General features: G+C 43.6%; 2 protein-coding genes across 2 annotated transcripts; both read left to right on the top strand.

Annotated features, from left to right (window-relative positions):
- her8.2 (hairy-related 8.2) lies at nt 1-1,380 on the top strand. Its single transcript, XM_086125776.1, has 4 exons — nt 1-86; nt 219-314; nt 401-479; nt 736-1,380. Exons 1-4 carry the CDS (start codon nt 24-26, stop codon nt 1,065-1,067), a joined length of 570 nt encoding a protein of 189 aa, XP_085981902.1. The 5' UTR covers nt 1-23; the 3' UTR covers nt 1,068-1,380.
- Nucleotides 1,381-4,841: 3,461 nt separating this feature from the next.
- On the top strand, nt 4,842-9,512 carry her13 (hairy-related 13). The gene is made up of 4 exons (XM_086126234.1): nt 4,842-5,138; nt 5,226-5,312; nt 5,451-5,532; nt 7,339-9,512. The coding sequence occupies exons 1-4, from the start codon at nt 5,052-5,054 to the stop codon at nt 7,770-7,772; spliced, it is 690 nt and encodes a 229-aa protein (XP_085982360.1). The 5' UTR covers nt 4,842-5,051; the 3' UTR covers nt 7,773-9,512.
- The last annotated feature ends 5,931 nt before the right edge of the window (nt 9,513-15,443 follow it).

Raw genomic sequence — 15,443 nt, forward strand, 5'->3', positions numbered from 1 at the left:
TTGGAGAAGGGACTTCCAGCATCATGACTGCTACATCGATGGCGCACACTGTAGGGAAACACACCAGTGCAAAAGAGGAGAGGAAGGTATGCCACCATTTGATACCATAGAGCATTTTCTGCTTTGAGAGAAACTTCAAACACGTCGCTCTGCTGGGGCGAGTCACTTGTCTTGTCTGCCGTTTCATCGAGGTGTATCTTTTGCCTTGCGCTTAACAGATGCGGAAGCCTCTAATTGAGAGGAAACGACGCGAGAGGATAAATAATTGTTTGGATCAATTGAAGGAGGCCGTGATCAACGCCTTCAGACTTGATGTGAGTACTCCACGTGTCTCGGCTCTCTATCAAAAAGGCTGAAGAGAAATCAACTTCATACAAACTGGCCCATTGTCTCTCAACAGCAATCCAAACTCGAAAAAGCCGACATACTCGAAATGACAGTGAAGCATCTGCAAAACATCCAGACCACTACAGTCAATGGTAAGATTCTTTGTTTGATTTGTGTGACGCGACACGTCCTTGCCTTTGGGCTCATGTTGCGCCACGCGGTAATTTTTGGAAGCAGAGAGCTTCTAAGGATGTCATTTCAATTGTTGATTTCACGACACGTGACGACATATTCTATTCCTAAAAAGCTGCCATGAATTTATTCCCGGGAGGGAACGCCCGCTGCAGGTTACGTAGTCACCACTAGGGGACACTATGCCACATGTTGACCAGCCGCCCTTCCTTGCAGACCCTCTGGAGGCCCAGCAGAGATACAGCACAGGTTACATCCAGTGCATGCAGGAAGTACACAACATGCTCCTCACCTGTGACTGGATGGACAAAACTCTTGGCTCCCGCCTGCTCAACCACCTGCTCAGGTCCCTACCCAGGTCCACCGAAGAGCACGCCGTACAACCCACGGCCAGAAATGATGTCCCAACTCTGGTCAGTCAAGACGCGCGACCCCAGCGCAGCAGGGAGCAGACCAGCCACCACCTGTCTGCCGTTTCTCGACGCCAGGAGAGGGTTGTGCTGCACGGCTCCCGCTTGGGGACGTTGGAGATGTGGCGGCCCTGGTGAATCTCTGAATTCCATCAGCTTGTTGTTTGGCCAACCTGTGTTATGTATCTTATAGATATGCTGCTCAGAAGACAAAAGTGGGGCAGTTTTGTTCCGGTCGTGATTGTTTTTGGTGTGTTATAATGATTCTATAAAGACCTTTGCGCTGTACTTCTCTTCCGAAGTTGACTTCTCGTAGCCTGCATTGTAGAAGGCTCTTATTAATCTTTCAGGTATTTATTGTATTAACGGAGTATTTATTCGCTATTATAATGTATTGCTTTCCTTCTTTCGTCCGCTTTCTCGGCATTGCATAGATCTTTGTCTGACCCTTTTTACTTTATTAATATCGGTCATAATAAAATATATGAATGACTGCGGTTCTCTTGTCTTCATTTTGTTCAGATGTATTAAGGGTTGTGTTTCGTTTGACGTTCCTGCAATGGCGTCACACAGCTTAAATGTTGAGTTTGGTTAATGATTGGTAACGGCAGCGTTAAATGTTTGCGACCGTTGCAATGAGTCCTTAAAAATGCCTCACTCACTTTTGACCGATTTCTTTGATTTGCAATATTTACTCAACTGAAGCCTCAATGCAGTGGAGTACTAACACGTTAACCAAAGACACTAAATGTTGTCAGATGTGTTCGCGCCAAAACGGCTTGGTGCAACAGAGGTCCTATGCGGTCAATTCTGTCAGTGTGATTTGTGAAATTTGGAAAACACTCCAATGCTGACAGCGACATAAGATTGAGCTTACTGGAATCCCTCCAACTACAACCGCATCTCCTATCTCTGTGCATGTCACATGACAGTATATGATATTTGTTCAAAACTTGCATGTCAATTAAGTACCCGTAACATTCTAACTGATGCATGTCACAAGGGATAAATATTCTATACTATCACTTATTAGAGGATGAGATTTCGTCACGTGAATGCGACTGACATTGTGTCTTAATATGTTGACTTTGATGTTGTTACAAAGTAGGTCCGCACCATTCCACCCCTTTTTACGATATATATTCTTCTACATAGGAGAGGTTCAAGTTTTTTCCCAGCTGTCTTCCGACAGTCGGCGGGGACACCCTGAACCAGTTGCCAGCCAATCGCAGGCTTCAAAGCATTATTTTCAAGTTCACATCAATCAAAAACATGATCTTTTTTTTAAACTTTGCAATTAACTTATTAAATGACTGTAATTTTCTTAATTAAAATAAGTTTTAGGTCTGAAAACAAAGTTCTCAGTGACGCAATGCACCCTGATTTTCTCGAGGGATATGGATCAGGCCAGCCTGTGACTAGCAAAAAAAAAAAGAAATAAATCTGCGTATAATCGAAACTTATTATAAATGCATTGTAAATACACAAGATTCAAGAAAAAAAAACATGGATGGACCTCCAGTCATCATTTACCAAGAAAGAGGTGTTTGGCTCTCAGAACAAAAACAAAAAAATTGAAAATAAATTCACGATTAGGTGATTCTGCGGGTAACGAACCGAGAGTAGGCGGGGGTCCAGACTAATGTGCAAAATAATGGTTAAGGTAACTATAACTTCAGAGAATATTTTTGTCACAGCAAACATTTAACAGCGACAAGATCAGCATTGGTGCAAGCATGTCAAACATACATCTGCTGTTTCAAATACTGAATCGCACAATTCAATACATGTATTGAAATCACACGAGAAGCGTGATTAGAATTTTTTGTTTTTGCACATTAGTGACACATTTTACCTGCCGGTCTGTATAAAATATGAAAGCATTGCAGAGGAAAAACAAAGTCACGGACAGTGCCCTCATCATGCAGGGCTGAGAGTGACTCCCGGGTGTTTTATGGGCATTGATGTCGAACTCATCAATGGGATTTCAAAGCTATACATATGGCCCATTCTCCGTCATGATGGTCGTTATGACTGGCCCCCTTCATGTAGCCAGGCGGCAGGGCACGGAGGGGGGATGCTTGGTCCCTCCTCGAGCTATCCAACAAAGGCCGGTCGGGACAGCTGCTCCCAGTCCGCACCATTAAAAGATGTGGCGCAGGGGATCTGGGGGTGGCGAGGTGCCAAAGCCATTCCACTTTAAAGGTCTGAGACGCTTCCTTCATTTGGGGCAGTAGAGTTTTACTGACGCTTCTTGCGGAATGACGCGCAAGAGTGGCATTTTCCGTGCGGATTGATAAATCGAGATGCACCGTGCGCATCTTTCATCAACAGCTCAATGTGGGGATCGTGCACGTGCCTAAGATTGCACAAAAGGTTGAGAACAGAGTGCATGATGCAAAAAAAAAAAAAAAAAAGGAAGTGGAGGAAACAAAGAGCTATGGTTTCACTACAATATTTGTAAAATAAACACGACTTTTTTTTTTTAAATTTAAATGCCGTTTTCGCAAATGATGTTGCGTGGCGGATAACGTGGGAATAGTTGCGCACCAATCAGGAGTCGACAAACAGGGAGAACAAACGCATAAGCAGCAGGCTCAGACCAACACCTGTCGCTTTCTTTGGATAAGGGCCCTTAATTCCCCCGGCTGATTCTGTTTGGGCCGAGGGGCCGCCAACAGCAGCTGCCAACTGAAGGCATCGCGTTACATCCGCCCAACAGGCGAGACGGACGACCTGCTGAGGCTTGGACACAAATGCGAGCAAGAAAGTGGAACGGTCGGGCGCAACAAATTTCATGCAGACAATCAGGTACGCCTTGTGGAATCGAACGAGAGCACTGACAGGAACAACGTTCACGACGGAGCTTTGCTTAGAACGATGCTCATTTTTTTATGATGACATTTACAGACATTTAATCATGAAATGACTACATTTCATATTGTAGATGTGCTCTGCCCTAATGCAATTCTTATATTGAAATCATGATATTTCTTTAGCTTCAACATGACTACAAATACATCACAGACTCGATCTTGTAATGCACCGGTGTCAAAGTCAAGATCTGGCCCGCCACATCATTTTATGTGGCCCGCGAAAGCAAATCAAGCATGTCAAGTTCCATGGTGCTTGCTAAAGTCGGAACCAAAATGTCATATTTTCATATTACATAATGTCATATGTAATCCACAATAACAGTTATTATGTTTGACTTCTGATTTTAAAACTAGTTATTCATCAATTTGTTGTGCTCTGTGTATGTAATTTGTGTAGGCGATTAAAGATTTATATGGTTTCCCAAAACTCATAACGGCCCTCCAAGGGAAACCGTAACTACAACGTGGCCCGCGACAAAAATGAGTTTGACGCCCCTGTTAATGGATCCCAACTCATGCAGTTATTTTTTTGGCAATCTCATCCTGGGCTGGTGAGTGTGCCGATTGCTGCGACACGAATAAAAACAAATAATTAGGACACGCAATATAGAAAATTTCATGTACATACAATTTGCAATATGCCATATGTGCCTATTAAAGTATGTCTTTTGTATGTAATGAGTCTATCTATCTATGTATCTATCTATCCATCATTTGTGTGTGTGTTGTGTGTCAAATACACTGGTGTTTGGAACAATGCTCACAAAAGTACAATAGTACATCTGCTACATTAAAGTAAATAATTATTCATTATTTTTTGTTGCATTTTGTACATTAGCTTACTCTTGGAGAAAATAGCTTGCCAGCTGTCTTTTTACCATTATGTTAGAAAAAGAGAGAGAGAGAGCACTTTTTGCGCATCTAAAGTCCTTCATTCAGGCAGCAAAAAAATGAAGCGGTCGTTGCCTTGACACAAAAAAAAAAAAATCTCCCATTTAAATCTGACCAGCTCTTGTGCGGCTGACCGGAGACAAAGAGCTACTTGCCTATTGGCTGCCGCCGTGTGCGCCCTGTTGTCCCCCAGCAGGAACAGCTCGGCCCCTATTCACATGTAAATAAACCCCTATAAATACTAGTAACAACAAGTCAGCCGGCGACAGCAGCACGTCTCATTTGGATTGCACATTAAACACGAGCCAGGCAGCAGAGAGGGAGAGGAGAGGAGAGGAAAGCTCGACCAAGCAACATGGCTCCTTCTGCTCGGCATAGCAAGACCGACTTTGGCGTGCAAGAGGAGGAGTGCTACTACGGCATCCGGAAGGTGGACAGAAAGGTACACGAAATGGAAATAGGAGGCTGCGACGCACTGGGATGCAAGGCGACGTGGGAGTAAATATGTGGAAATGTTCATGTGTTGCAGACTAGGAAGCCTCTGGTGGAGAAGCAGAGGCGAGCTCGCATCAACGAGAGTCTGCAGGAGCTGAGGAGCTTGCTGGCTGATTCGGACGTGAGTACGCGCGCTAGCGCGCACGCACGCACGCACGCACGCACACGCACATGCGCGCGCACCTCACTTCACTCAAATGACACTCACATGCAGAATTTACAGTGAACTGCATTTCCACCCCCACCGCCCTTTTAACAGTTGCACTCCAAGATGGAGAACGCGGAGGTGCTGGAGATGACGGTGAAAAAGGTGGAGGACGTCTTGAAGAACAGAACGCAAGGTTTGGATCTCTCCGATATCATTCAATATAAGATGAAATAAGCAATACTCTTTGAAATTGAAATCCAGGAGGGTGAAATGCAGTTCGTTGGTGTCACTCAATATGCGGTCAAAGAAACATGGCTCGTAATCAGTGACTGTCCTCAGTTGCATGGGTTGGATGAGATTAGTGATTTCCCAACCAGCAGGATGTCAGAGCGGTGGCCCGGTGGTCCAGTGGTTAGCACGTCGACCTCACAGTGCCTTCCTGTGTGGAGTTTGCATGTTCTCCCTGTGCCTGCGTGGGTTTTCTCCGGGTACTGCGGTTTCCTCCCACATTCCCAAAACATGGCAGGCTGATGGAACACTCTAAAATTGTCCCTAGGTGTGAGTGTGAGCGTGGATGGTTGTTCGTCTCTGTGTGCCCTGCGATTGGCTGGCAACCGGTTCAGGGTGTCCCCCGCCTACTGCCAGAAGACAGCTGGGATAGGCTCCAGCACCCCCCACGACTCTTGTGAGGATACAGCGGATCGGAAAATGGATGGATGGGATGTGAGAGATCATAAACTGATCTAGTTTCCCTTAATTGGTCACAAAATATTTTTTTTTCTACAGCAAGTGAGATATCTTTGATCAGAGCCATTGACGTATAATGGAATATGTTTTCACTCGATAGCAGAAAGTGCATGCTAGATGTAATCTCTTTATCCACTTTTTGTAACATTTTTGTTTTAAGGTGTGCGTCGGTTAAATAAACTTTATCACGACTCGTCACAATATGAAAATATTTCGGACAATTGCCATGCTTCCAACTTTGTGGGAAACTGTTTGTTGAATGCTTGGAGGAGTTTTGTGTCGAAGAACACGAGAGTCCAAACTTCAACCCTACCAAACATTTTTGGAAACTAGACAGCGAATGGACTGGAGTCAGGCCCTTTCTCAGGTGCAACATTGAGGAACTCTTGACATCACAAATCCAACAGATAACACTCCAAAACCCTTTAAGGAGCCTTTCCAGTTAGAGCTGCAAAATTGCATTTCATCTTTGGAGTTTCAGTAGGTATCATGTTCAGGCGTTGTGATACTTTATGCTCAAATAATGTAATGCCATGACAGATCAACAAGGGCGGTGCAGGAAATCATCTAAATTCATCTAATTTGTCTGATTTAAAAAAAAAAGTTCATAACTTTGTTCATCTCTTTATGCTAGCGACATATCATGTCAGACAGAACCATGACATGCTCTTCGAAGCCTGTCCCCGTTGAAATACAACAGAATAAGTAATAACTGCAAGAATGTCAACTGAGAGAAGATCCTCCTTATCCAGCGATCCCTCACTCTAACGCGGGTCACCTTCACTGTTTCACAGATTCTTTTTTTTTAGTGCAGTTTTTTTTAACGCTTATAAACAGTGACTTGCGTTCTGCATCCTGATTGACTAAGGCACTGACCAACGTGAACTGTCTCCGCACCTCGTTTTTATACATACATAGCCCACAATGTCGACGAAACGTTCTGCACCTTGTTGAGTGGTGTGTCATGAAATATTTTTGTGTCAAACTTTTATTTTTTTTTTCCCACGACCTAAAATATACACTTATGTACCCAGGTTTTAATTGTCAAGCGTGACTGGCATATGTATAAGTATACTTGAGTGAGCATAAACCCCCCCCCCCCCCCCCCCCCCAGTAGCATTGCGACTACAGGATGCTAATTTTTCTAAATTCTATGCGTTAAACTGTCAATATGTGTATGGACTAAAAATATCTCCAAACTATCTTAAATGAAAGTCCAGTGGAGCTTTCCCTAATCTCCTCGCTCCAACAGAAACAGACACGCTGAGCCACGAAGCGAGCGAGCGGTTTGCAGCCGGCTACATCCAGTGCATGCACGAAGTCCACATGTTTGTGTCCACCTGCCCCGGCATCGACGCGACCGTGGCCGCTGAGCTGCTCAACCATTTACTGGAGTGCATGCCCCTCAACGAAGACCACCTCCAGGACATGCTGATGGATCTAATCGCGGACACGTCCGGGAACGCGGGCGGCACGTGGCGCGGAGGCGGAGACCCGCTTTGTTCAACGCTGGCCTCTCCCGGGGGAAGGAGCATGTCCTCCGGCACGTCAAGCGAGGACTCGTGCTCCGATCTGGACGACACCGACAGCGAGCACAACCAGAGCACTACGGAGGCTTTGGAAAACAGAGAAGCATTGAGCACGCCCACCACAACCTACTCCAGGTCCATGTGGAGACCTTGGTAGGAGACTGCCGGTTTCCGCGAGCTGCATGGATCTGTGGGCGCCTTTGAACGGAATGAGGAAAAATTCCACCCCAAAACAAACACTTAATAATTACAAACGAACCGACTTTTCCTCCGTCACCTCATCCGTGGATTTCTATCTGGTCTCCACAACTCACCTTCACAAGATAAAAACAAAATGACCCTGTGGATCCATGGGATGGTTCATTTTTTTTCTACTCAGTCTCATTTCAATTCTGGGAAATACTAAAGTCCACTCAATGCACACGCCAACAAAATGTGTTTGCAGCCGGCCGTTGGATTTTGCAGCTTCATTGTTCCGTTTGAAGAGTGGATTTTCCTTTAGGCCCGTCAATGAAGTAGTGGTTAGCACACTTCCTAATTCTGAAGTCCCGGATTCCAACCTCGACTTTGGGCTAACCGTGTGGCATTTGCATGTCCTCCCCATGCATGCATGCATGTTTTGTTTGTTTTTTTTTGGTCCAGCTTCCTCCCGCATTCCCAAAACATGTATGCCATGTTAATTGAATACTCCAGATTGTACATGGATGTGATCGCGAGTGTGAAAGGTTGTTTGTCTACTTGTACCTTGCCATTGGCTGGCAACCAGTCCGGATTGTACCCCGTCTCTCGCCAAAGTCAGCTGGCATCGGCTCCAACCCACCCAATGATGACCCCAATGAGGAAAAGGAGTGTCCATAACACTGGTCAAAGGCAATTTCTAATCAGACATAGCTTTCCTTATGTGTCCCTAATGTATTTTTGACACTGATTTCAGAATTGTCTTTACTTTTCATCCAGTACATCCATTTTAGAGATATTTTCTTTTTTTGGTTTGTAAGATTGAACTGTAAAAGATGATGTCATTTATAGCTATGATGTTTCTGGAAAGAAAAATCCACCTGTTGCTCAACCCAACCTTTAATTCAGATAAATATTATTATTATTATTACTATCAAAACCTGATGTGCTAAAGCACATGTGTCAAAGTCAGGGCCCGGGGGCCAGATCTGGCCCGCCACATCATTTTATGTGGCCCACGAGAGCAAATCAAGCATGTCAAGTTCCATGACGCTTGCTAAAGTCTGAACCAAATTTTCAAACTGTCATATGTAATCCACAATAACAGTCATTATTCTTGACTTCTGATTCATCAATTTGTTGTGCGCCGTGTATGTAATATGTAGAGGTGATTAAACATTGATATGGTTTCCCAAAATTTATAACGGCCCTCCAAGGCAAACCGTAACTACAATGTGGGCCGCAACAAAAATAAGTCTGACACCCTTGTGCTAGAGGGAAAAAACCCAAAACAAGGGCCCATTCGGAATAAGTGAAAAAAGGCATTTAGAAAAGTTTACCTCTCATCTCAGATTAAAAAATGCATTAAAAAATCTGTCGACCAGTGTTACTGTTGCATGGACGGATTTCCCTTGAGGGGAGCATGTGGCCCGATAACACTCTTCCTCACACTTACAGTTCAGCCACGATGGACAAAATGAGGAATTGACCCCTGTTTATGTGAATAACTTTCATGTACTGTATATAGGATTTGTATGGGGAGAAGCAAGCTCTTTTAGAAAATGTAAGTTTGGCAGTGCCTCTGATTAATATAAATACTGTATTTTTAATGTATTCCATCAAGATTTGTAGTTTATCTGTCCTGTAAACTCCTTTAGAATGTTGTGTTGCTATCATGTGTAGATCACTGACTTGGATGAATAAAATATTTTAACGGAAATGGTTTAAGTGTACAAGTCATGTGACTTCATGTGAAGACTTTTTTTTGGGGGGGGGGGTCACATTTCTTGTTTTGTGGGGAACTAGCTGTTGATGCGAAGATGTTCTTTATACTGCCGTGGGAGTCACAGCCCATCCATTCTGTGAGTTAAACTCAGTGTTGTTTTTACTTTCTGCCTCATCAGGCATGCACACTGTCAAAACAAATACGTCACACTGCTGCTTCAAAACAGGTTTTGCTGACAGCTTTGCATCCTTGACACACAAGCGGTTAGAACTTCACGCATTGTGCCAGACGGGGTGTGTTGAAACATAAAACAAAAAGCAACCAAATACTGAGTTTGGGGCTCATTCCATATGATGCCCAGCACTGCGTTTTCTTTGTAAGGCAATGTGATTTGCTTGATATGATTTTGAACTTGATTCTGGTCTGTTTATTGACTCTCTCTATGAGCTATCTCAAAACTGAGATCCACATTGTTCATTAGATGTCAGACTACATCAGTATGTAGATACTCTTGAACTGGAATTATTATTGTTTTTTAATTATGCTCATGTTATCCTTTTTTATAGCAGAAAACAGATTATTATGTAACGTGTTATGATTCAGGTGTCAGGTTATTTACTTACAATCTCACTATATAGTTAAAAAATTGAGTGGTTAAATGTTATTCTTGCTTTTGACCTGCTTTCATTTGAATTTCTATGAAAGTTGCATTCAGTTTTTTTGTTTTCAGACAATTGGATAAAAAGACTTGAAAATGAGAACACAGCATAAGACAATGTTTGCATTGGTTCTCATTCGATGTGAAAGCGCACAGGCTGTGGCTGGTGAGTGTGCGTTCTCCTTCGAACATCCTCTTCTTTGAGTCGCACCTCTTAGATGAGCTCATTGACAAAAAGCTGTGAAATCCTGTCTGGATTGTATGGACTGAAAATCAGAATGCACTGACAGCCGTCTTCTTCCTTGATGACAAAACCAAGCAATTGTGAAAAACGCTCAGTGAAAACAAATGTGAGTCCATTTCACGTTCCCTGAATTGAATGACTGAATATTTGAATTGAATATACGGTGTCGGATGATCCTCCAGCCTTGAAAGTATTTAAGGCAAGTAATTAGCAAGGCTGAGCGGTGGAGGGGTGTGAAAGTGACAGGAAACACACAAGGAGCTCCAGTGATCAAAGCTGCGGCTGGCCATTTGACAGGGAAGCGTCAAAGCCTCGCAGAGCTGAAAAGAACTTGGAAAGGATACGGGTTGGCTCTGGTTCTTCAAAGACAAGGCACAACCATGCGCACGCGCACACACAGACGCACAAACACACACACACACACACACACACACCGAGGCCACAACATCTCAAAGCGTATTAATACTTAAATAATGAAGATCTCCTCTCACTTTAACCATACTTAATTTCATGACGTGAAATCGGCGCCTGTTTAGTTGAACACAAATCTGACAAACATACAGGAAGCTTGCATGACTTATTCTGTTGCAACGGATGTCAACCAGTGTATACGCGGGTTTATTGTACCTTCGGTCATGTCATGGAAGAGCATGTCAATGTTCTGCTTGTCGCTATATATTGCTGGCCTACGACATATAAACAAAGATATATGTTGGTGTTTTCCGAGGGGCACCTCTGATGATCTTTCATTGCACCTTGGTCGGGAATCAATGCTTTGCTGATTCCCACTGTGGACATCCAGGTGTTAAAGCAGTAAAAAAAAAAAAAAAAAGTGCAGAGATGCAAGGTTCAATTCCGACTCCCACCTTCCTGTGTGGAGTTTACATGTTCTCCGTGCCTGCGTGGCTTTTCTGGTTTCCTCCCCCCACATTCCAAAAACGTGCATGGGAGGCTAATGGAACACTCTCAATCAGGGGTGCCAAACATACGGCCCACGGGTCGGAACCGGTCCCCAAGGTTGTTCCATCAGGCCCACGGGATAATTTAAAAGCGAAAAAATGCTTAAAAGACACGGAATTAATATTTTAATAAGGTGCAATTCATGGAGTATCCGCTAGGGGGACACACTGTTTTGATCAGAGTAGAAGACAACATTGTTATGATCAGAGAAGAAGACAACAGCCGCCTCATCTGTCCCTGAGACAGACCCAACACAGCAGACGTTATCAAGGACATGTGAATACTGTACTTTATTCTTTACACATTTAATAACATTCTCCTTCATTTGTAAGGTGTAGGCAGGGATTAAATACATTTTATATGCACATGTGTAAATGGTTAAAAATTCCTTTCTTTATAAATCTCGTTTAATCTCAAAGTGCATTACTATATTTGTCAACACCTATGACTTGTTCAAGTTTTGTGCCTTTGTACAATCAGTGGGGTCAGTTGCAATGGATATATGTGATTGATTAAAATAAATTGCACATTTGTATGAGGAAATCTAAGGTGCTTCATGAAATGTTTTGTAAAAGATATGTTCATTAAATTTCAACATTTTCCTAATGTTCTTGTGCTTCCTTAAACCAAAACAAAGGAAAGACATATTATTTTGGTTAATCATAGCATAGTATGGTATCATTTTAATGGTCCGGCCCACTTGACATCTACCGAGGCCGTATGTGGCCCACAATGCGAAATGAGTTTGACACCCCTGCTCTAAATTGTACCTTGGTGAAAGTGTGAGCGCGGATGGTTGTTTGTATATATTAGCCCTGCAATTGGCTGGCAACCTGTTCAGGGAAAATACGGTAAATAATTCATTCAACTTGATTCTTTTACGTCACAATCCCTCCCCGTCTCTTCTGGTGTTCCCCAGGGTTCTGTCCTAGGTCCGCTCCTTTTCATTGTCTACCTCCTTCCGCTCTGAAACATTTTCCGCAAATTTGGCTTACACTTTCACTGCTTTGCGGATGACACCCAGCTCTACCTCTCCAGCAAACCCGACGCTTCTCTCCCACCCTCATCCCTCTCTCACTGTCTCTCAGAAATCAAATCTTGGTTCACCCATAATTTCCTCAAGCTAAACAGCAATAAAACTGAACTCCTACTCGTCGGTACCAAATCCACTCTAAACAAAGCCGACAGTTTCTCCCTCATAATTGATAATGCCACTATATCTCCTTCCCCCCAGGTGAAGAGTCTGGGTGTCATCCTTGACAGTTCACTATCCTTTCACTCCCACATCAATAACATTACCCGGTCCGCTCATTTCCACCTTCGCAATATAAACCGCCTCCGTCCCTCACTCACTCCTCACACCACTGCTATCCTTGTTCACAGTCTCGTCACTTCCCGTATTGACTACTGTAACTCACTCCTCTTCGGTGTCCATCAAAAATTCCTCCATAAACTTCAACTTGTTCAGAATTCAGCAGCCCGGATCATCACGAGAACCCCCTCCTTCCATCATATCACCCCCATCCTCCGACAGCTCCACTGGCTTCCTGTCAAACTTAGAATCAACTTCAAATTACTTCTCTATACATTCAAAGCCATCCATAACCTTGCGCCCCCCTATCTGTCAGATCTTCAAATCTCCATTCGCTCTCGCTCACTCAGGTCCTCATCCTCCCTCCACCTTTTTCTACCCACTGCCCGTCTCAGTACAATGGGGTGCAGAGCCTTCAGTCGGTCTGCCCCCAAACTCTGGAACTCACTTCCTCCCAACATTCGTAATATTGACTCTCTTTCCATATTCAAAACCCAGCTCAAAACTCACCTATTCAGACTTGCCTACCCGCCTTAAATCTTTCTTTCTTTGTTTATTATTTTATCTGTGTTTTACTATTGCTCTTGGTTGTACAGTGTCCTTGAGTGTTATGAAAGGTGCTTACAAATGTGATGTATTATTATTATCATCATTATAAAAACACCTTTTAAAACGCATTATTATTTGTTCTCTTTAAAATTGCTGACTTCATAATGATAGTCTGTCGGAATAATAGAAGCTAATGTTCCTTTGAAATCTGTTGTCATTCCACACAAGTATATTTTGTTTTTTTACTGAACATAATTTGCTTGACTAACCAAATGCAATTGTGTGGAACAGGGTGAAAATTAAGATATTGATTGTTGACAGCTCAATGATTATTGACAATTGACAAAAGTATTCGCGGTCGAATGAGCACCCTTCCATGGAACAATTTCTCTCCACCACTGCCATCTTCTCAGTTCAATTAACTTTGTGTCGAACCAATCAAACAGGAGATAGGACTTGAGCATCTTTGTGAATCAGCTCTAGGGTGGTGGCCAGTGCATATAAGTTTTGTTTCAAAGGTCAGCTTAGTGAATGCAACAGTTGGCCTGAGAGAAATTTAACGGCCGCTAGGCAGCATATGGCGCTGAAAAGGATCCCTGGGCAGCCAGCCTGGCTACCCTCGACTGTCTTTGACTCTCAAAGAAAAATCACTTCTTGCAGCAGCAGCAGCCCAACTCGGGAACGACCTCCAAGCAGTGTTGGGCGTGCCTTTGGGCTATGAACAGTTCCCAGTCCACAGCCGACAACTGGGTCTGCAGGTACCCGAGTCGCTGCGGCTTTAGGAGCCGCTTTGGGACCCAGTTGGAGGTTGCTCAACAGCAACAGTAGCAGCAGCAGGCTGAACATCAAAAGCATATTGTATGTTGAGAAGTATCCGACCGGATTAAGAATGTTTTTTTTTTCCCATTAACTCACTGAGGCATATGAGTGGACAGTTGCAGACAGAAGCTTAAGCGACCTCATCATGGGCCTAAACGTCCGATTAACTTAGATTTATTTTTCATTGATTGATTGATTTGAATTCATTTAGGATTTTCTGTAATCGGCGGCATGGAGGTTGATTGTTTTAGCACATCGGCAGAGTGCAGAGGTACTGGGTTCAATTCCAGCTCCGGCCTCCCTGTTCACCCCGGGCCTGCGTGTGTTTTCTCTGGGTACTCCGGTTTCCTCCCACATTCCAAAAACATGCATGGCAGGCTGATCGAACACTCTAAATTGCCCCTAGGTGTGAGTGTGAGCGCGGACGGTTGTTCGTCTCTGTGTGCGCCAAGATTGGTTGGCAACCAGTTCAGGGTGGACCCCGCCTACTGCCTGAAGACGGCTGGGATAGGCTCCAGAACCCCCCACCTCCGCGACCCTTGTGAGGATAAAGCGGATCGGAGAATATATATATAAAACGTAGCCACCACTGAAACCATAAAATTTAGACAATTATGAAGCAAGACTTAAGATGACATTTTGCCATCAAACAGCGTCCAACTGAAAACAGCAACGTATGAAATGAACTTTAATGATTCATGAAGGTGTTAGACTGGCCAAGCCAATCACTGGACCTTAACCCAATCTTTCCATTTTACTTCCTGAAGAGATGACTGAAGGGAGTAACCACCAGATATGAAAAAAGAACTGAGAGACTTTGCAGCAAGGGGCTGGAAACGCATTTCAAGTGAAGAATGCAACATTCCTGTGAAGTCAACGGGTCGCAGGCTTGATGCAAGTCGATGTTATTGCAAGCAAGGGTTATGCTACAAATGAAAGTGAATATAATAATGTTCCAATACTTTGGCTCAATTAAAAAGTGGGTGGCTTCAAACAAAAGCTGCCCTGTCTTGAATTGTTAAATACGGAAACGTGTTTTTTTTTATTCCGTTGATTCTCTGACCATGGCGATGTCGCTGGACCTCCTCGAGAAAAGCATTTTGTCAAGACAGTAAGAAAGAAGTTAACAAGAACTCCAACTGGGAAGTTATCGTTCCTTATTTTTCCGAGGTTTGTGAATCACAAATCTCAAAATCGATCACTTCCAAATAGTCAATGCTTTTTGGGCTCTTTTCAAAATGTGGCCGTGCGACTTCCTATCAGTTTTGTGTGTATGTGTATTTTTTTTAACCTGCACCTTTTATGAGTCATTGCTTTTTATGAGTAATATTTGTATTTGTAGGCACAACATGTACCATACCAACACAACTGCTTTCTCAACTG

Source organism: Hippocampus guttulatus, chromosome 12 (genome assembly GCF_054856545.1).
Source record: "Hippocampus guttulatus isolate MCC_2025c chromosome 12, RoL_Hgut_1.0, whole genome shotgun sequence".
In the NCBI taxonomy this organism is placed as follows: domain Eukaryota; kingdom Metazoa; phylum Chordata; class Actinopteri; order Syngnathiformes; family Syngnathidae; genus Hippocampus; species Hippocampus guttulatus.

What these genes read in the sequence shown, in the direction of transcription:
- her8.2 (XM_086125776.1), top strand. Translation starts at nt 24, where the DNA reads ATGACTGCTACATCGATGGCGCACACTGTAGGGAAACACACCAGTGCA. An exon ending in GTGCAAAAGAGGAGAGGAAG is followed by an intron (nt 87 to 218) that starts GTATGCCACCAT and finishes TGCGCTTAACAG; the next exon opens with ATGCGGAAGCCTCTAATTGA. An exon ending in TCAACGCCTTCAGACTTGAT is followed by an intron (nt 315 to 400) that starts GTGAGTACTCCA and finishes GTCTCTCAACAG; the next exon opens with CAATCCAAACTCGAAAAAGC.
- her13 (XM_086126234.1), top strand. Translation starts at nt 5,052, where the DNA reads ATGGCTCCTTCTGCTCGGCATAGCAAGACCGACTTTGGCGTGCAAGAG. An exon ending in GCTTGCTGGCTGATTCGGAC is followed by an intron (nt 5,313 to 5,450) that starts GTGAGTACGCGC and finishes CCCTTTTAACAG; the next exon opens with TTGCACTCCAAGATGGAGAA. An exon ending in CTTGAAGAACAGAACGCAAG is followed by an intron (nt 5,533 to 7,338) that starts GTTTGGATCTCT and finishes TCGCTCCAACAG; the next exon opens with AAACAGACACGCTGAGCCAC.